We start from the raw sequence: 22,716 nt of genomic DNA on the forward strand, positions 1-22,716 counted from the left end.
CGAATATTCACACCTAATCCAATCCGGCGCCGTCAGAAGGCTCGTTTCCACGTAAAATCGTCTGTGACCTTCGACGAGGAATCGGGCGCGTCCACTTTCGGCGAGGACCTATTCCCGGAATCCGACCGGGCTGCTTCGCGTATACATATATACTATACCACATCGGATATTCAGTTACTACGACGCATCGTTTGCGAGTTCAAGGTTTCCATGAACGACCCACGACATTTGTCACGCGATCGAAGCAACTCCTCGTCGTCGCTCGATGAAGGACGACGATCGGGGAAGAGCCGGTTGATTCGCGCGGAACTAGCACCTCTTCGGCGCAAGTCGCACACGTGTGAATGACCGACGTGTGACCGCTCCTCGGTCTCGGCGAGTCTAGACCGAAGGTTCGGGATTGCGGTAGGTCTGGAACACAGTAGTGGAACGTAATGCAACACCATGGCCTGGCGTGGCGCGACCAAGAGAACGAGACGATCGTACGCAAGCGGCCCGGACAAAGCGCCGAGGTGTGTGTGTTGTCTTTTTATTGGTCGACCATTTTAATGACCTGCCCTCTCTTTCTCTCGCTCGGGTTATTATTTATACCTTAATTGAATTTCCGTTGAAAACGGAACAAGCCGACGTTAACCGTCCACGAAACGCGCCCGTTGCTCTGTTAAAATCGCCATCGTCGCGGATCGTTTCGATTTCTCGCGATTCCCATGCTACATTCTCTTAGAGTCGGCCGATCGGCCGGATACGATATACGAATCGTTTGATTATTCTCTTTGGCGCTTTCTACCCATTTGCGCACGCGATATTTTTAATGAAAGGTATCAGATTTCTTACTTTATAAAATTTGTATCCAGCACGATTCCTTCCTTCTATCACCATCCAATTAAGAGATAGGAAACAATAATTAACTGTGTGTTTATCAATAATGATGGAGCACATGAAAGACTCTCTTTCTCTCTCTAAAATTTTTAATGCACTCGGTAGGACGCAGAATTAAATTTTGAACAATTTTAGATACCTATCTCTCATAATTGCAAGAAAATCTGAATTATTTTTTAACATACTCTTTCTTATATTTAATATTACGTATTATTATATAACAGTGATTATTTTATGACAGTGAACGTTTTAGTACTTTTCTCTTCTCCAATGTTTCAAAAATATAATTTACTGAATAAATTATACGTTCAGACTTCTGTCCAGCAATATACATATATCTAATCGAGCAAACGAATAATAGGCGTGAAAAAGAACTATTTATAAGCAAATTATCTCGTACATAATTATTTATTAGGAATAACTAGAAAACAACGCTTGTTCTTCTATCGGATACTCGTTGTTATCCGTGCGCGTCGGTGATTTATATTTGCTCCGGTCTGGACCGGATTCGAACGCGCAGAATTTCTTCTTCGTTCGAAACGACCGTTATTCGTATCCACCCCCGCCAGGTCGAAGAAGCCGTCGCTTTCGAACGGGAAGCGAGCAGTCGCTCGCTCCTCCGAAGCGTTCGTTTGACGAGAAGATGAGCGAGAGCGTCGCTTGGCGTGGGACGACGTAGTACTACGACGCCGCGGGTGGGAGTCCTTTGTTCGAGAATGGACGCCATGAGAACCACGTGTCTGGTTTCCCGCCAAGTCGTCGGGCGAGAAGAGAGGGACGTAGAAAGAGTGAACGAACGAGCGACGTTTGTGTGCGTGCGTGTGCGTGTAACGTGCGTCGAACTGTAGTTGGTAGTACGTTGCATTGTGCCGGTGTGTGGTGGCGGATCGGGGGTTAAGAAGGGCCGACACACGCGCGCGGGAAGGAGAGGATCCAACTAACCGGCATGCCTGACTTCCCTCCTTCCGTTCCCTCCCGTATATCAATCCGTCGCTGGTGCAACGTACTCGAAGGCTCGCTCCTCCGTCTGCCGTGTTGGCGAGCAACGCTCGGGAACGGGTTCGAGATCGCTGCGAGTTCGCGGCGAAAAATTGATCGTTCGAATCCTTCGCTACTTTCGTCTTCTCGCGGTAAACGACTTCTCTCTGTTTTCCTTTGGGTTCGCCGAATTTTTCTTTTCCGCTGTATCACGCATCTCGAAACTTATTATGACGCGCTCAAAGAGAGATAGAGAGGGACGACGATTGCTAAAAGGCGGGGTTACTTACCCGGGGATTGTTGTGCTCCTCAACTGTGAGTTAGGTTCGAGTGCAGGCAGACAACAAAGAGCGAACCGCGACGATCGGACGTTAGGTTTCCGGAGCTTCCAGTCCGCCTGGGGCCGAACGGAGCAAAAAACATGTCTAGACGTCAGCTCGCCCTCTACGACCGTTCGGGGTTTATCCTGACCTGTCGTAGTTAAGATCTTTCTCGTATCGCGTTCTCGACGATTTACAAACACCGTCGTTATTTTATCTTTCTTTCGCGGGAATGTCGTTTTCGCCCCGAAACATTTCTACCCAAAATATCGTCGGGATCTCTCTTATTAATAACAGGATGTCACACATGGACGGACATTCGATCTCCGCTTTAATTACCGTTTACGATCCAGCGAGTATTCTCTATTAACGTATCATTCGTGTATCGATATGCATAAATATATCTATAGCGCTTTAATAATGAATCGTAATCGAGCATGTAAATGTGATTTTTTTAAACGCATTCATTATTAATGCGGAATGATAATAAAATGTGTCACCTCGACTCTTTAGACGTCATTTTATTTTTAAGAATTCAAAGATTTTATGTCTCTTATCTCTCAAGTGAGAATTGATAATTTTGTTACATATTAATTAGATTTTAATGCAGTAGACGATGCATCGGAGATTTCAGTGGAATATTTCTTTCAATTTTGGTTTAAAAAAATGTTTAAAATATAATATAAATTTCTTCAACAATATAAAAGTTCGGAAGATGTAGAAAATAAATGAAGCGAAACAGCGGGAGAAGAAAAATTAATAGAAAAATTCAGTGACATTTATTTTTATTCATTTATCTATCATCGTAAAAATTCCGGTTGCTGGTTCAACTCGTGCGACTTTCTACCGAACGCTGGGAATCCGCTTCGGGCGTTTTGGGGACGACCGACCATTTCGTAACTCTCCATACTACTTTGTTATTCCCAGCAAAGGAGGGAGGAAGCGAAAGCAAGGTTGAGTACCACCTTCGTTCCGCGTTCCCGCCAAGAAGATGATGATGCTTCCTGCCGGTTGTTGGCCCTTATTGTTTCCCGCCAAGTTGCGCGCGCAGATGCGTGTCTTGCCGTACCGTTCCTCCGTAGTTTCTCCGACCATCGGCTGCTTCCACGATCGCCACTACCGACCCTCCTGTCCCCATCCCCCGTCTCCAATCGACCCTCGTTGCTCTTCATTCCCCTGGCCTGTCTGCCGCCAAATAGGGCAACAAACCGCCGACTACGCATAGGAGTTTCGTGCGCGCGTTTTGATCTTCGGAGACCTTGAACCCGGTCACGTGTGTGCACCGTGGACAGATACGTCTTTATTCGCGTCGCGTAGTAGACAAGCGGGTGCATCGAACCGGCGGCAGGCGCCGATTCGGTTGGTTTTGGCAACAAGTACCTCGCGACCGCTTTTATCGCCGCCTGCGAGCTTTTACAGCGCGGTTTTACCGCTGCTTCGTTCGGCCGATATATGTACGTGGAGAGTTTATGTACATTCCCGATTTATTCCCGCACACATGCGCGTATAAAGAGAGAGAGAAAGAGATTGAATCAAGGCAAGGATGCTTCAAAGGTTCGGGCGCCAGCCGTCTTTCATTTCGCGATATAGATTATTTTGGATCGCATTGTAACGTGTTTTTATAAATACAAGCTCAAGGGATTATTATATCAAGTTTTGTATCATTCTAGATAAGTTATCAAAGTCTAACGTACATTACACATTACTTTAATCAAAAAGAATTTTCGGGCGTAGATAGATCGATCGATTGACAATGATTGATTGGCAAAGAAACAGGCGCGGGTCTCTTATTCTTTTTTTTTTTTTTTTTTTTTTTTTTTCCCGTAAACCATGAGCTTCCACATAAGGGAGGGCGAAAAATGAAGGGAAGACTGATGATAAAAGTTACACACACACACACATATATATATAAGAAAGAGAGAGAGAGGAGGAACTACCGCAGTACATTGTGCTTTGGGGATTTTATCGTAATCTGGCGTCATTTGCCAAGTTATGCAAATCGTCAATTTTTCTTCGGGGCGATATAACGAGATTTTTATAACCTTCTCTATCTCTAATCGAGCAACTTGGCTGATGTTAATTTAAATTTAATTTAATTCTAACTTAATTTTAATTTAATTAACGGAATTAATGAAGACCGCAATTTAAGCGTGCTCTACATGAAAAAAAAAGTGTAATACGCGTAGAGACTAGAATAAAAGCGGAAGAATAGCCGCATAATACGGCCGAGCATTGCTTTTAGCAGATTAAACATCCCCGTGCGAATTAACACTTTTGTGTGCCGGCTTAATCATTGAACTATCTTGGAAACCGGAGTGTGCTGTCTCAGGTCCGCTTCTCACGCTCGGGACTCGGCTTGAGTACTCATCGCTGTCCAATTTTCGTTAGCGACCATTAGGCTCTCTCTCCGCCGCTTGCTCTGCAAGTTCCTTACGTCAAGTTCCGCAGTCTCGTGCCGCAGTTCCCGGCAATAAGAAATGAAGTGGGCTCGCGGAGCATTATAACGAGCATTATTCACAATGTTGCGCGTGTATCTGCCGGTATACTTTCATTCTCCCCTTGAAAGAAAGAGAGCCACCCTCCTGCCTCTACACAGCGCGACTTTGCGTTTTAAAAAGTTCTTCTGGCTGACAGGGAGGGTTGGGCAAGCCGGGTCAACCCGAAAGCAGCCGGGGAAAAAATTAAAGTTGCGACGCGTACCGCTCATCCATCTCCCCTCGGGCGCCGAGTTAACGCAACATTATGTACTCCTCACGGTTCACCGACGTTAATGTCGGCCCAAGATGACGCTACCGGCGCCGGGGATCGCCTTTTTAACGATCTACAAACCGCTCGGTTGCCCTCTTCCCCGTCACCGGCGAATAAAAGTCGTGCGAGTAACATCGCGCGAGAGAGAAAGAGAGAGTTTTTCACAATGTACCTGATGCCGCAAAGATAATATTAATGCCGACCGTGATGAATCCAACTCCATGTTGGGATCTCGTAATATTTCCTTAGTAGATTTTTAATGCTCTCACGGCGCGAGTAGATCTAAAAACCGGCGCGATCTGCAGTCTGAAGGGTCCTTTTATAAACCCGGGATAAAAGAGCTCAATACCTAAATCAGATTTAATATATAATAAATGAGGCAGCATCTCTTTATAGGTTTTTTAACTTGTAGATTTTTCTAATCTAGAGTACTTTAACGAATTTTAAATTATATAACCAAGGTCTTGTATTTTTTTCTGACGGAAATCATTGCTGCCACTCTGGTCAATTGACATATACACATCAATAAAACGCATTAATATTTATACGAATGCGCATCCGTAAAAAATCGTGCTATGCTGCTGTAAAATTTTTAAGTGTTGGCGTACTCCGCAGTCGAACGTCATTCTCCTTAATCAATTGCATATCTCCGCGCTTTTAGACGCGCGAGTGTACGTTTTACGGTGTCAATAAAATCTTCGGTGTCACGGCAACGTCCCTGAAAAAATTGCCAGGAAATAGTCGTAAATGCAAACGCGTGCGCGCACACACACAGCTCGTATTTTCACGTAATCACGCCGCATGCGGCGCTTATTGTATCCGATCGGTTTCACGACAATCCGTCGATGACGCGCGCGGGTAAGCCTTTAAACATGCACTCGTCAAGTAGTATTAAAAGCTCACCGTGATGCACAGCGTTCGCACTTTCCTCTCTTTTTCCGGTCGCTCCTAGTTTTCACGTGTGCGGGCGATTTTTCCGCCTTTTTTCTTCTCTCTCTCTCTTTTTTAAAGCGGCCGCCAGATAGAATCCGGCTGGTCCCGCGCGTCGAAAACATTCAACGAGACAAGCGGAAAAAATATATATAAAAAAAAAACAAAAAAAAAAAACGGATCTTTACACTCCGCGTACCAGCGCGAATATTGCTGACAGGCTTGTACAGTTTATCAGCTACGACAAATAGCAAGGTTGATTGGTATAAACGGAGAAAAAAGTGCGGCCGGGAAAGAAAAATGAATATCGGCCGCGTGAATCGAACTTTCGACGTGCGATTGTCGATCGAAAATTGCCATCCTATAACGAAATCGCGCAAGACTCGGGCTGCCCGATTCGTAATTTATCAGTCTGACTGGGAATTGAGTTATTAAAGTTTCAGTGATTGATACTCGCCCGAATGGGTTCGCGCAAAAATGGAAAGTTGAGACTTTAAAAAGCGGAGTCTCTTTCTCGCGAAATTTACGATCGGCGTTGTTTTTCGCGTGCAATATTTTAAATAGTCGTTAACGTATATCTAAACTACATTAGGCTATTTGTATCTATTGAATTCGCGATCGATTAAGGCTACAATCTTTCCTTTTCAGGCGACTAGAGAATGTCGTCAGATGAATGTCGTCGTTAAGGCCGTTGTTAGACGGATCGTGGGAGAAATTTATCGTAGGTCTTTTATTAGAACAAATCGAGTTTTCATGCGGCCGATTGATCGTTCATTCGCAAACGTTCAGATGATCGACGATCGGCGTTCGAGGACTATCCTCGTGTCAGGTCGATTCCGATCTTTCTTTCTGTCGATGAAAGCAGCGACAATTCGCTACTCCTAATATAAATAACAGACGCAATCCAAAAAGTCCCTAACTCGGAGATGTATAAGAGATATTATCTTTTTATTGAAAAGAAATATCATGCAAATAAATTCTATTTATGAAAATTATCTCGCGCGATAAATAATGATTCTAAAATATTTGTAATAATTTAATACACATTCTATATAAGGAAATACGTGCGCGCGAATTTAATGAGTATAAAAAAAAGAGAGTAAAATAAATGTTATCGCGTATAAAGTCTCTTTTGAAATTAGATTTTACTTTTGACATTTAGATATATTTTTACATCGAGTCACTCGTTTCGCATGCACGAGTTTTTGGATGGTTTTATATCGTCGTAAACTGCCCACACACATTCAGAGCGTATCTCCTTTCCTCTCTATCTCCAGTAGGATTACAAGGGCGATTATGATCGAGCACGATGAGCGCTGGAAATTCTATAAGATATCTCGACGAGCGCGTTTACTGATCGTGTAACTTGTGCAATAGTGTGTTCGTGTACGAGGGGATCCAATGTCGGTCTGTCAACTTGCAGGTGCATGTCGGCACGGGGGTGAAAGAGAGAGAAAAAAAGAGAAAAAATCGCGGGGGTGAGACATCAGGGGTTGGTCGGGGGTGACTGGAAAAGCCGCGGGCTCTGCTGGCGTGTGCACGACGGATACGTGCTTGGACTCCATTACGGGCTCGGAGAGCCACTCTTTTCTTCCGATAAAAACGGAAAAAACTATCCCCACCCCAGCAAGTTCGCCCGCGCAAGTCCTTCTTTTCCTCTTTCGCCTTCTCCTCCCCTTCGTATCGGTAACTGCTTCGAGCCATCCAAAGCCGCCATCAGCCACCCTCCGTTTTGCCCTCTTCTCTTTCTCTTTCTCCTCCGTCTTCTCCGTTACGGTCATCCTTCCTGCCGGTCCTCGAGCTACGTCTGCGAAGTCCGGGAGCACGTTCGCGAGCAGGGTTCCGAATGTGTGGGTTGATGTCGAGGGGTGGAGGAAGCCCCGCTGACGCGTTCCCCAGCTTTATTTCTTCCGTTGTCCACTTACCTTCGCGATCTCGATCGGCGCTCGCAGGAATGCTGCGTCACGAGTACGTCGTCGAAACGTTGCTGTATTTCGTTATGGAGACGATAAATGCACGGTAGTCTGGGGCAACTTTTCATATGAAACGTACATTACAATAAAGTAAAAAGTTCAACATTTCGGTATTAAAATGATATAATACCTATATTAATATTTATATTTCTTTATTATTTATTTTTTATAATATAATTATATCATTAATTAATAACGTGTCATTATTTTTGCGACTAATTGATGTAATAAATATATATATTAAAATCTTACATTTTATTTAACATCTAAAAGCTAATAAAAACATTTGTTAAAATGTTTCACCACCGAGAAGCTTTTTTCACAATCGTGCGTGAGATACGTGCATCGAATCGTAGAATGAAACAGTTTCCAAGTTATTAGCAGACGCTTTGTTCTCCTTGTTCCTATGTTTCTCGTATTCGATATTTTCAAAGGCATCTGTTTACGGCAGGCTTATATCCTCTCATTGGATTCTCATTGCCTGAGTTTAACCACTACATAGGTTTCCTCCCGGCTCGCGACCATTCTTTCTCACAGGGTTTTCAATACTTCATGAAGTCTGCTATAGTAACCAATAAGTCCGTGGACTGGGTTTCGAATAAGCCGGCATTTCTCTGACGTTATACATCTCTCAGCTTTCTTTTCCGCTCTTCATCTTTCCCTCTTTTCTTTTTCCCCGCAGCTCTTTATTTCCTACTTACAGACGATGCTTGTCTCGATCAGCATTCATTGCGCGAGACATACGGAGGGAAAGACGTCTTTATTGAAAAGTTGCTTCGCTACAGGTCGTGTAATTTAACTGTGTACGATGGGAAATACCAAGAGACGAATATGTGAAACGTGGATTTTTGCGAAGCGTTCAGCCGAGCTCTTCGAGCCATACACTTTCACCAAGTCTCGGAACGATACGTCAAATACGTATCGACATTAATTTTGTCTCGAAAGATATCTTCTTGACGTTTCATAGCAGGCTGCGATTTTGTAGTTGCGTTATATTATATAGTAACAATTTAGCTCTGAATTTAATTCTATATTTTTATACTAAAATTAATAAGACGTTTACATTAAATTATTTATAAATTGCATATGTTTTATCTGCGACAATTTGAATGCCATAAACAATTAAGAATGTTAAATGAGTCTTTGCCGTAACTATAGGTATAGATTGCAAGCTGCATTTATCGTTCTATTTCGAACACGTTGATTGACATACGTGAGACACATTCAATTGAAGTCACTTCCCAACTATGTGCCGCGATTGACTTTTGGACAGAAATACCATATGCGGACGTGATATCGAAACCGAAATAGCTCTCGCCCTTAAACTGTCACAATAACGAATTATTGTGGAATCAGGTGTTCGTTCTACTTTGAATGTTCCAGAAAGCGTGCGTTCTTTGTCTCATAAAATCTATGTGATTTATCCATAATTAATATATAGGCATACACTTGTCGTGAATGTATATCGTAACATAAGTTACACAATTAATTTATAAAATTGTATATTTAAGAAATTACAATTTTTTTATGGTATATAAAATATATAACTCCATAATATATTAGATTTGTTATAAATTATATTTTTTACTTGTCAAAAAATTTATATTTTTTAAATAAAATGTGTGTTGTGTATGCGTTGCACGCTGAAACACGTCCATGAATTTTTACCAGAAGTTAAGAGTTAATTCGCCAGATTGTTGGTACAAGTTAAGAATTTGACGTTTCTTGCGATTAGTAGTTTGAAGTCATTTCCGTAGAAGTCGCACGCGCAGAAAGGTTTTTGAACTCGCGAGCTAAGAATCCAACGGATGCGTTATGCACGAGAGAGGAAGATGCATGCCCAGAAAAAGAGGCGGAAGGAACGAGAAACGGCGAGAGGAAGAAACGCGGGAAGGGAGGAAGATAAAGATGTTCGGCATTTCCTTTCGTCGCGCACGTGGTTTAGAAACGTCTACGCTTCCGTTATTTTTTCAGAAAACAATGTCGGACAGAGTCCCGGTCGGGTTGAATCTTTTTGACTTTCTATTTCCGGTAAGAAGCTCTTCTCGACGAGTTCAGGAACGATCGATAGAAAAATATAGCCGCTAATAGTACCTCTCGAAAGGGTTCAACAGTTTGATCGACAGACTTTTTGCCGTCAATTTTGATGGCGCTCTTCTAGTCAAGAGACTCGAGGCGCGCGCGTACCTGGCTGACTTTAATATTCAATGAATTTTTATTCTACCCGATAGAGAGATGACAGAAAATTAAAAAAAAAAAAAAAAAAAAAAAAAAAAATCGCGAAAAAATCGAGGAAACGACTTTGAAGTAACATTTGAATTAAAGCGGAATTTACGCTTTGACGCCCACGCGCGCGATGCTCTTAATGGTTATAGTTTTTTACGACTGCTACTAAATTCCTTTAATCAGCAGAACTACGACTGCATTCGCAAGTTCTTCGTAATGAATCGAATTTTTTTTCTTTCCTCTTCCCTCTTATTTGTCATGAATTATTTCCGACCATGATTAAACTTTGCGAAAAGAAATCTGGCTGTTCCCGCGATCGGTTGTTAAAAATTAAGGAGATGGATTTCTGCGAATTGCGATAGATAGATACGCGGAACGCGGCGAATACCCGTCAAAAATTAATACCCGTGATTAAACTTATGTCCGTATATAAAGTAGAAAGAAATAGTACGACAGTAAGGTATATTAATCGCGCACGTGGATGTTATTTTTAGATCAATTCTATGCTCGGCGCGTTTTACGTTACTTGGAGCACTTGCAGGAGGTTCAACTGTGACATGTGGCTTATGAAAACCGCCTGATAAATTGAAAGCTCTAAATTTTTAATTCCGGAAAATTGTTCCCACACGCGCGCGTCTTTCCTAGCGTAGACAGTAGAAGTTACTTCCCGGAACTGCCATCGCCTTTAATACATGCTAATCCGTTGTCACTATAACTCGCGAGTTTTCAACTCTAGTCTCTCCCTCTCTCTCTCTTCTCTCGCGTTGAATCTCCCGCGGGAATAACATTTCCATGATCGATCGCCGATCGCGGTTAAGAGGCGTATTAATTGCCCGTCGATCGGTACCTCTAATTATCGGCATGCACCGCGCGCGCTGATTAATTACTATCGGCTGCCCATGGGTGGTAACCAAAGTGAGATCGATGTTCGACCGAAGGATTCTCTTTAATTCGAGTCGATCGAGTGATTATTTTTCATTCCGGCGTCCGCGGCTCCGTTACTTTGCATTTTTTACGGCATGTTCTCTTTTCCATATGCTTATCTTCGAGATATTAGTATTTTAATATCCCGTGGCTGAGAGATTCTTCCTCGACTGTTGAACAGATTATTTAAGACACGATTGTTCAAGTTTAACGCAAGTATTTTTGTGTGGCGTAATTTTACTCTCGAGAATTTATTTTTCCCGATATTGGTAAATAATTACATCGAACTTTTTAATTCACTATTTTGATTGCATCAATTTAAGTTCTCGCGTGTTTGTTCTCAAAGTTCACGTTTCAAACGAAAAATGCTGCTTCTAAAAATTTACAATATCTACATCGCAAGTTGGATATTTCCTTTCTAAGGAAGAATCGCGATGAAACTGTAAACAACAACCTAGCTTGCAAGTACGATTTTCGCAAACTTTGGCAAAACTTTGAAAGACTTCTTTTATTTTCGCTTAAAAAGCATTAACGCACAGAGTGGAAGAAGAATTTCTTGCTACGAGCGCAATTCCGTTAAAGAGAGAGATAGAGAAAGAGAGAGAGAGAAAGAGAGAGAAAAAATTTGAAAAGACACACGCGGACACTGCAGGAACGCCACTAATTTGCGAACTCGACAACTTTTCGAGTTTCGAGATTCTCGCGTTTCCGCGGCCTGTGTCCTTTCGTCCGTCTTTGTCTTTTTTAAAACGTGACTCACGGAGAGTTCATTAGCACCTAGCCACGTGCCATCGGTTGAACGACGACGAGCCGAGCCGGGCCGGGACAGTCTCGAAAGATAGAGAGAACGCACTTGAGATTTGGTCTCGCCCGAGTACGATTGTACTGCCAATGGGACAGAGAACGACTATCCGAAGATAATTCCATTACTATTGTCCCTCTTCATTGTTATTCCCCGCCGGTACGTGCGGGCGACTCTCTCTCCGTTCGAGTCCTCTTCTTGGATTTCCCGTTCGATTACGGAGGGATTTTGAGGAGAGTCACGTCTGCCGGCGATGCGCCCGAAATATGGCGTAAGAATCCCGGAGTGCTCGCACACACAAAGATTGCTTCAAATTGCGGTCTTACGCGATATTTTCTCGTCTTCGCGCTTCGTCGTAGACATTGATTCCCTTTGTCGCACGGAAAATCGTTTCGATCATCACGGGAAATTACTATTAGGACCGCTGGGATATTCTCTTGGGATTGCTTTTTTTCCCGCGATATTCTATTTGAATAATATATTCACGCTCTTGAACATTTCTCTTTGTCAAAAAATTTAATGCCAAATATATTACACTTTCGAACTTTCAGTAAGAAAATCCATCAAAGTTACTTTTGGAATTAAAATTTCATGCGAGAAAATGGACACTTGTCATAGGGAGTATGACGATGATATTAATATTTTCTCTCGACGTTCGATTTATCGTGAATTGTCATTATTGAGTAATGCATTATAGCTACTAAATAGTTTTTTGATTACCGAGATCCATTTAGCAGTTAACCGACACGCACGACTTTTGAAATTTTTCCACTGCGCTATGTGATTTCAGTAATCCGATATATAGATGCGTTGTGCCAATTATATCCGCGACCATGCTTAATTCTGCTGCTTATCAATCGAGGAACGCATCTGGCGGTTTGGTCACGAATGCACGGAATTTAATTAATAACACTGTTATCGCTGTCCGTCGTTCGAGAATTTCACGGGCAATTGACCTATTCAATCATTTCGGTCTAATTTTAGAACTTAATACATATATATCGCAACAATATCATTTATCAGCTGCAAATGGAAACGTTCTATTTAAAAAAATATTTAGCGACACAATTTGCGCAATGAGAGAGGCAGGCATTGGGGAATCACATCGCAACTTAACAATCATTTATTCAGCTCAAATTCCCAAAGTTCGTTTATTTAGCTCTCGGAATAGCCGCGCAAACTTCCACGCACGCATACGAAATTACCACGTGCTTTCGGGTAACATGCTGCCGAAGTTCATTAGCACCGCCACGCGCCAATGGCCACGGCCGTTGCACGCTGACGCCGAATACTATCGAAGGGGCCTTCGGAGGTTGGCAGGATAAGGGGAGAACAAGATTGACTGTGCAGAAAAAAAGTCCTTCTTTTGCACGTTATATTCATACGAGCGTCAACGATCGTCAAATTCCATCCGTAAGGAATTTCGCGACACGTCGACGAGCCCCGCTTCCTCCTCCGGCCGTGTGTTCTCCTTGCATCGGTAAAAAAGACACGAACTCTCGTTCGCGTCGAATCCAATTTCGAGGTTCGTTGACCCGCGTTTTGCGATTGTTGCGTCTCATTTTCATGATCAGATAGATTCTTGACGCGCGCGTATTTTTTTTCGCTTGACGGATAAATCGTGATCCGCGTTCAACTTACATACTTTTGAAATCTTCTTCTGGATATACCTATTGCTATATGTGTTTTTGTACAATAATAATAATAACGCAAATAAATGTATAATATATATTTTTTTTTAATTAATTTTTGATATTTCTTTTGTTACAGATTGAACAATGCAGTGCAGCGAGCAGTTCTCCAGTTAAAGTGAGTACTTATGGAATAGTCAATATTCAGGAATTTGTCTGGAGATTGGGATAATTTTGCGAGTATATATATATCGGAATGCCACACAACGCAATGTTATCTATAGTTTAAAAATTAAACAAAATTATTTGACAACAAAATCTATTTTGACATTTGATTACAATAAGAAGCTTCGAACAATCTCTTTTCTTTCTATATATTTCGAGTAATTTTTTTATGATAATATGTTTTGTTCTCTATGTTTCACAATATCGTTCGGTCGCTTGATATTAAGTGTTCTATCGTGCACGGTTATATACATGCTTCGTATCGTCTTCGAGTGGCGCCGGGAAATGCAATCGCAGGCGTATCGAAAGTAGGCCATCCCTTAAGAGCACCACTCTTCTCGGGGGTTGAAAGGGGTTGGTGGAATGGCGTTCGCTAAAGGACGCGATGAAAGAGAAGCTCGTACAGTCAGTTGTGTACGTCCTGGTACTTCTCTGAAGAAGAGCCCTCTGAGTGATGCTCGAAAGTCTCTCTTACCTGTTAGAAAATGTCCGTGAAATATGTATGCTTATTTTCGCTTTACCGAATCCGCTAATTGGCTAAAAATACTAACCGCACTTGAGAGCATTCGCGACATTGCAACTTTGCACAAGCTGATAACAAGCTAATTGATCAATGCTTTATATTTTTTTATCACCTTAAGTAATTAAAAATTCTATACTTATGAAAAACACACACATTATTAAGTGATTATTATAATAGTCAAAATTTAAAATATATATGAGATACGTAAAATTTATTAAAATTGGGGTTCTCTCTAGAATACTTGTACAGTTTAATCATTTCAGTTATTAAATGTGAAATATCGTTCGGTATTAATAATAACTTTTGTTCGATTCTGAAGAATCCGGTGTAGCAAGGCTTTCGCCGATCCTTGAATTGCTATAGAAGTGACATCCCCATACTTTTCACCCCTTTCACGCGCCTGCCTGCGTCTCGCCGTAAAGTATGACGCGCGAAGTAATTTTAATTACGCGATGCAGCGGCCCTGAATTGTTGCTACCTCGGGGACCTCAGACATATTGAACTAATTCACGTCATTCAGGCGACACTTATTAAACCCGGGAATGCCGTTGGTAAAATGCAGGATGGAGCTATACGGAGAGGGTGAAAGACGTGGCGACGTCCGCGTGCGCGATAAACATCTTTGAGAAACAACTGCTCCTTTAAATTAAAAATTGTTAAACTATATATCTTCGAATCGCAAATCTGTGTTAATTTTCGTCTTAGAAAAAAAAAAACGTCGAATTACCTGTTGACAGCGGAAAGTCAAAAGGAAAAAAGAAGCCGATCTCATATTCCGATACGATTTCACACCGCGGTAATTAGAGCCACGCACGTCGAGCATATTAAAAAGCCATCGTCGAAAAACATAGTAAAGAGAATGAAGAATGGGTAGGAGGAAAGAGCAAAACGAAGAAGTTCTCCTGTAATAATCGCTCCGCTTCGGGCTTCGGTAACGAAGGCGAAACAAAACGCTGCGCGATATAATCGGCGAATAATAATCGGTGCTGCCGCGTTGTTATCGGATGGGCATAACGAGCGCTATCCTTAGGCTTTAATGAGCGCAAGGCCCTAGATTAATATAACGACCCGCTTGGTACCGGAACCGTGACAGACCGTGCATAGGGCCCCGTGACGTGACACCGGTAATCAGACTGCCGTGACGATTTTAAACGACACGCGTTGACACGGGGAACGCTTTCCCACTAATATCCGTAAACGATTGTTTCGCAATTAGCGATAAATTATTAATTAATTACCAAATGCGACATGAATACTCGCAACTTAGTCGATAGTGTTAGATAATAGCCTTGGGGCTGCTTAGACGACGATCGTGAATTAACGATCCGCTTTTGTCCTTTCCCATTCTCCATGTTTCGCTCAAAATATATTGTACGAATAGAGAGAGAGAAAGAGAGAAACGCGACATCGATGTGAATTAATAGTATGCTTCTTGATTAAAATTATCAACTGGTAATTAGCGATTAATTAAAAGATCGTCTCTTAAGCGGATACTACTTTGTGCCGTGGCAACGGGCAAAGATCTCGCGAATCAGTTGCTAATTGGTCGTAATTAGTGACGAATACTTAATTCTCGATGTTATCACCGATCCCGCGATCGTCATAAGTTTTGACAGGTTAATCGCTGCGCAAATAAAAAAAAAAGAAAATAAGGGAAAAAGAGGAGTAATTAGATACTTGCGGAGAAAACGAGGTCTCTCGTTTTCTTTCTTTCTTGTCGCTCCTTGCTTGGGAGATTCATTAATTAATAGCGCCCGTATGCGCGGAACGATATGATGTGCACGTGGCGCGTCACTGTGTCACGACATAATTTCGATCGTGAACGCGTTTTGGAATAATTCTTTAATTAATTTCGTCACGTAATTAAAGTTGCAGATATATGAATAATTTTACAATTTTTCTTACGTATATCGTAAGAAGTATCTCTTCTCGCGGAAATAATCATTTTGCTATTATTCTGACTCTGTAAGAGAGATAATATTTTTTGAAAATCCATATAATCGTCTACTTGAGATAATTTTCAAATGTCGACAGATTATTGAAATATCTGTATTAATCATACCATGCCGGTATTAAAATCGATGGAAGAAAAAAACATTTCTCACCGCATCAGCGACGGATCTAGGGAGATTTTCTGCTGCAACATCGCGTAACAGTAGTAGCGAGGAATAATGTGCAGTTTGATGCAGCCGGTACATGCGGTTCGAGACGGCACGCAAGTCTGCACTAACATCAGGCTTTATACGTCGTTTCCGGAGGGTGGGCGCACCGACTTCCCTTCTTTCCGAGTCACCTTGTATGCTCGATCTTGTTCTTCTTTTCCTGTGTGTATGCATGGGTAAGCGTTGCGCTACGATGCGTTGCGTCGGAGTAAAGAAAGGATGCTGTCTCCCTTTCTGCCTCTCTCTCTCTATCTCTCTTTTCACAGCGACAATTTTATCGCAAACTCGCGCCTTTACCTATCTCCGACGTTATCGTCATCTCGTGATATTTTTCAGATTAAGCATACATATTCGCGCAAACATATACACATTTGAATTTCATCATCTTGTATTTAACTTCCCGGAGATTACCAGGTATAATTTGTGTAATTATCGACGGCCTTGATGCACCGAAGCGCATTGCAGTCGAACAATGATAATTATCTTAGATTTATCTTCGCGCTGTGGCATTCAGATACAATTTTTTTTTCATCACCTAGCTATTGAACTCACGACATTTCACTATTAATTCGCCTAAGTATCACTCGCAAAATTACCGCAATCTGATTATATGTAGCATTTTTTAATTCTTGGAAGTCGGCAATACCGACTAGTTATTAAGTATGTATATCAGCAAAGAATATCGAATTAATAGACATGAAAGGAGCGCACGTGCGTTGTCGCTTTCAAGGCGATTTATCGTGGCTCCGAAAGATCTAATTTCCCGATTGTGATATTTCCTTTATCAACTATACTGTGTTCTAATATTTCTCTTATATATGTAAATGTGGTATAATAATGAGGTACGTATCTATATATATTAGGTCTTAAAATTAATTACGAACCTGAAACGGATCGTTCTGCATGCTCGACGCCCTTTAGATATACGACAGCGTCAGAGCGAAATGATACTTTCGCAGTATCCAGTATATAATTTATGAAAGACTTAGCACACATTACCGTCCGACACATAGCCGCACCGCACAAAGCGCGCTACCAACGCGCAATAGCGCATCCTAATGCGTCATGATGCATAATAATGCATCATAATGCGTCATGGTACGCCATAATGTACGAAAATGATTCTCCACCGGGATAGCAAGGATTTTCTTTATTTCCCCGCGACTATTAAACGCGATTTCCCAGCGCTGTCGCCGCAAAATAATCGCATTTGGTGGCTGTACTAATTATTGACTATCAGCTGTATCCAAGAGCGACGCGAAAAAAAATGTGTATAGTTCGCGGCAATATCTATCACACACACATATATATATATCAGTTAATTTTTCTCTTAAGAGTTTGAGAATTATCGATAACATTTTTCCCGTCTCTCCAATATCGAACGAGTCCCCCCTTGTTTAACCCAATTATAAATAGCTTCCCTTTTCACTTTTTTTACCGTGCGTTTTATTACAGCGATCCGCGCTCGAATTATCTCGTAATTTCCAAAACGAATTCACGCGAAAAGCCATCGGCGAGTCTCCCGCGCGCTCCGGCGATGTATAAAATGCATTTTAAACGCTCACGAGCGCGAACCGAGAGCGTCGCGTCGCGTCGAGCGCGATTTATAGTCCCGCATAGTAATCTCCACCCGCGCTCTCTCTCTCTCTCTCTCTCTCTCTCTTGCGTATGTCGCGGACATGATGTATACGTCGTAGTAGCGAGATGAGAGTAGCACGTACCTACATATGACACACACGCGTGGTAGTACGTATATACGTATGTGTGTGGGTGTGTGCGTGAGTGAGTCGCGTGGCGTATGTATACTTCGTTACTGTACGAAAATTCATGGCACAGTATAACTACACGTTAGTCCCCAGAGTTAGTCTCATTATAGAGTCCCCTAAGTACTGATCCAGCCTGTCACACACACACACACCTCTCGCGAGAGCGCTCACGGTATTTACCGCATCCATCTTTCTCTCTCTCTCTCTCTTTCTCTCTCTCTCGCAGCTGCATCTCTATATCCATACTGTAAAGAAAATTGTTCTGGTACAGTATCATATATGCGCGTCCGGTGCGCCATACAATATTTTCTCGACGGCGTCGGGGGCGATGTTTATCGACTCCTCGAGCTCTCGGCCGAGAAGCGAAACGCGCCGGAAGGAGCCGCGGTAGAAACGCGCGCGGCGCAAATGACGACTTTGACCATGAAACGAGTGACGATTACGTATAATCGCGGAGCCGTCGTGTTTCCCATGGGAATCACCGTCGTAACGTGGTCCTCGCGTGTGTGCTTCGCGTGACATCATCGGTCATACTGTTTTCTAGTCGATGGTCACACGAGGACGTGCTACCGCAGCAGTCGCGCGTCGTGCATGTCTATGAGTCTCGTGAACGATTAAGATTTTAATTGTACATGGTCGATCTTTGTCTGTAAAATAATCCAAGCATATACATATATACATTATAATTCCCATACATGTATACGCACGTGTACAGAAGTTGTTGCATGTGTGTGTATGTGCGTTGTGGATAACGAGTAAATTCCTCGCGCGTGCAATACAGGTTTATAATATAGTTGCGCTCTTGATTTTTCCTCCGTTCTGCTCCACGTTGAAATTACAATCGACGGTAACGTCGACCACGCGGAAACGAAATGTACCCCTGGTTTTTTTTCTCCCGTTTTTTTTTTTTTTTTCGACGGCGACACAACGCGGCATCGTCGTCATGCGACTCTTATTTTTGTAATTCGCGTACTGGCACGTCGCGTCGTGTAAATTGGATTGGCAGCGGCTCCGCCGCTAGACGTGTTGTTGTCGGTTCTATTAATATGCCAGCGGCGTATGCTATAAATTCTATTCCAACCCACCCCCGGGTACAGCAGCAGCCTTGAGAGGCAAGGACAATCGATCTACCACCCTCCACGTGGACGAAACACGAGTGTACGCCGCACACAAACGTACACATGGACACAGATAGGCATACACATATATATAACATATAGCTACGGGGAAACTATACTGGCGGAAAAATGTGAGCATATATATATATATATACATACACAACGTCTCTCGTATGCATATATACGTGTACACCGCGAATTACCGAGCACAATCCACTTTTTAAAATATTTACTCGCTGGAGAAGCAATCGACCGTATCCTCGCGCGGCCGACGATTAACTCGACTCTTTGTCGGCGGCTCTATATCGAAAATCGTCGGCGCGCGATGCGGTGTTTAGGTACTCTACCACCTGTCGAAATTAATCGTACCACGCTTCTGCGCCCGACTGTGATCTACGTCCGATCCGCTCTAAATCACGGCGCGGATCTAAATGGCGAAACGCCCGCGTATCCACCATTGTGCTCTCGCCTCGATAAATAACCATCCGAGAGAAACAAAAGTCTCTCTGGCACTGTGTGCGCTCCTATAAGGAGAGAAATGAGAATGCGTCTAGAACGAAATATGCCAAAATAATCACCTTTCCAACGCGGGTACTTGGAGCTAAATTATAGGCGCAATCATGTCGGAGGAATGATTACGTGCGGTGTCTAGTATTTAATTTTCCTCGGTATGTACACTCGAGAATGTATTATCGTACTTTTCTCGATCAAGAGAGATCCCTCCCTCTTTCTCTCCCTCGGAGCGATTACAATAAGTACGCGAACAATTCTACGATCTGGCTCGCCTCTGTCGCCGCTTCGCCTTTGACCCTTGGGCCCATTAGCATCGATGACTTCCAATTACGCGACGTCAATCCGCCAACGCTGACGTCATCTCGTGTTAGGGCTCCTTTAACGCGCATCCAAAGTGTATTTACGCTTTCACGTACGTGTCCGCGCGGTAGAATCAATCGCGACAAGCGCGTGCCTACACGCGTTAGGCGCAAAACTCTTGGCAAAACACGGCTATTTATAGCGGAGTGTACATATGTGTGTATGTGTGTCCCATTGGCGTAAGCGTGCTCTTCAATTAACGTGAATGCATCCCGGTTGCACCGAATGGCGACAAGTCGCTTGATCTGCGCATCGCGACGTTGAATTGGTTTATAGCCATATATATTTTTACGAGTATTCCAAGCAGTGAACAAGCAGATTTTCGAATGATTAAACTGCATTTTGTTATCAAATGGAATGTTTGCGAAAATATCGAGTTTTGGCGAATCGGTTATTAAATAAAATGTTGCGATAAAAAGCGATATTTCATGCCATAGCGCTTTTCGGAAAGGATTGTGATTCGATATTTGCTCCAAATATTTGTCTCCAAACTCGAAATAATTAGAGGGAAACGCTATCGAGTTAGAAAAATTAATCTTCCAATAAATCCACATTTAATCTGATTGATTTTTATTTGTTTTTCCAATCAATAAGAGCCTCTACATTATATCGGCAATTTTAGAGAAGATTCAAATGCTGTTAATGATCACTGTAATTAATACCTAACTTTTAATACTCATTTGAATATTGAATATGCATAATTAATGTATTTAATGAAACGAATAAACTGAAAAAGAGAGAGAAAATTACCGCGTAAACATACGATAATAACGCGTAATAAATGATTGCATTTACGGAAATGAAAATAATGGAAATAAATTTGGATCGCGAAAGAGACAGAAAGAAAAGGATTTATTCGGCTTTCTGACACCTTTGCAACGTATGCAACGCAAGATGTGACATTCCCCGTTGGATAAGCGTCGCTGGTGTATATCGATGTATCGAAATGTCGATTTCCTTCTCGCCATAACTTTCTCGCGCGCGACGGGTGCGTTCGTGTGAGAACGAAGAATAAACGAACAAACGAATCGATATTACGAATCGGAATATCAAAGATCAGAAAGACAACCCATACACAGCCTCGCTAATCCCGGTTGAAACGCGAGCGCTTTCCCGTACCTATATCGCGACGCAACAACACATTGTACCGTGAATATCGCGATCGATGAACTTTCGAACGCAAGGATGCTCGCGGACAATCAGCCCCGAGATCGTGACGTAAGATAAATCGGCTCGGCTTTATTAAGTGCAAATTTATTCGACTATCGAGAGGCTTCTTTCCATACCGGGAAATGATTTATACGCCTAGTACGGCGGCGTCTTAAAACGCAAAGGCATAATTATTAATAGAGAACAAGTGTTTTAGTTAGCGCAATGTATGAGAGGCTAAAACAATTTATACTAAATTGATTTGATTATGAAATTAAAAATATTGCGTACGTCAATCTTCCCGTTCCTAGCTCGAACGAGATCGAGATAAAATACATGGTCAGCGGTCTCGCGCCAGAACCGCCTTTGAATCAGAATCGTCGTATACGGTTGATTCGGTATCCGCTAGAAAATTCCGGCCTTCACTTGTCACAATTTATACGATGAGACGATTCACGATCACGTGCGTGCCCCGGGGACAGGGAACGCTGGCGCGGAGAAGGCAAATTATTGTCACTTTACTGGTCGGGAAAAGGTATCCTCCCCCTTTGGAGGATGTTGTTATGTTTCTTGCGATTTCATCATTATTCGCCACTCAAACACTCAATTCATTAGTCGGCCTCGCGGACTCGGCGATGATGATCGGCGGCGCTTAACTCTGCCTAGCACCTCCTGGCACTAACGCACTATCTTTCTTCACTCTGCTCCATTATCTGCTCTCTGGCGCCACAACACGCCCCGAAATGAGAATTTAATTCGATGATAACATTAGGAAAGATTCGATAATGCTAGAAAAGAGGGGGCGTAGATATTCTCATTATTTCGCACGTGGTTCTATGATTAACAAGAATTAATCCACAGAGGAATGAAAACATTTTTCTGTAGTGATTATATAGGTTGAGCTATGATGGCTTGAATGTTTTATAAATAATTGCAAATCAAAATGATGCATCACAGTGGTTTAAAATTGAGACTATTGTCATCTTATTTTATATTATTTCTGAGTCTATACGCTATTTTCCTAGAATCTGTCAGAATATTGAAGAACCGAACTCTTATAACATCGTGCAGCAAAGTCGAACGAACGGTACATCCTTATTGGTGTTTGATGATCACTTCCATCGATTCGAGCGATTCACGATTCCATTAGAGATGAGCCGCGCTAATCGCGCGGGTCCGCTCGACCGAATCTTACGCGCTGCATCTGCATAAGAAATGCAAGGAACGAAACGACGGCCGTAATTAACGAGCCAAGTCGAAGTCACGTCATCGCCTGCATCGTGACCGGAAAACTTACAGCGCTGCAATTTTCAGACGATATGTATGCAGGCCGCGATAACGTCCGCCCCGATTTACTCTTGGTCTGGTAATTTATTTGTTATGGCGGGATTAACCTTCTCTCTCTCTCTCTCTCTCACACACTCTCTTTCTCTTTAGATTGCCAGTTTATCCGGGCCGGGATGTGTAGAAGGGATGACGTAAGAAAGAG

At 42.5% G+C, this 22,716-nt stretch overlaps 1 protein-coding gene and 1 long non-coding RNA gene across 2 annotated transcripts in view; one reads left to right on the forward strand and one right to left on the reverse strand.

Moving 5' to 3' along the window:
- Pdk1 (Phosphoinositide-dependent kinase 1) overlaps positions 1-22,716 on the forward strand; it is a 295,005-nt gene that overhangs the window by 83,855 nt on the left and 188,434 nt on the right. Inside the window, exon 2 of the mRNA XM_085485199.1 lies at positions 13,551-13,589. Within this exon, the coding sequence (XP_085341325.1) occupies positions 13,551-13,589 (39 nt within the window). The remainder of the gene's footprint in view (positions 1-13,550; positions 13,590-22,716) is intronic.
- Positions 13,714-21,512, reverse strand: LOC114935036 (uncharacterized). Its single transcript, XR_003820409.2, has 2 exons — positions 16,265-21,512; positions 13,714-14,111 (listed from the first exon to the last, which is right to left on the reverse strand). It is a non-coding gene; the product is annotated as an uncharacterized LOC114935036 (long non-coding RNA).

This window comes from Nylanderia fulva, unplaced genomic scaffold (assembly GCF_048542155.1).
Source record: "Nylanderia fulva isolate GAGA-0341 unplaced genomic scaffold, ASM4854215v1 Scaffold35, whole genome shotgun sequence".
In the NCBI taxonomy this organism is placed as follows: Eukaryota; Metazoa; Arthropoda; class Insecta; order Hymenoptera; family Formicidae; genus Nylanderia; species Nylanderia fulva.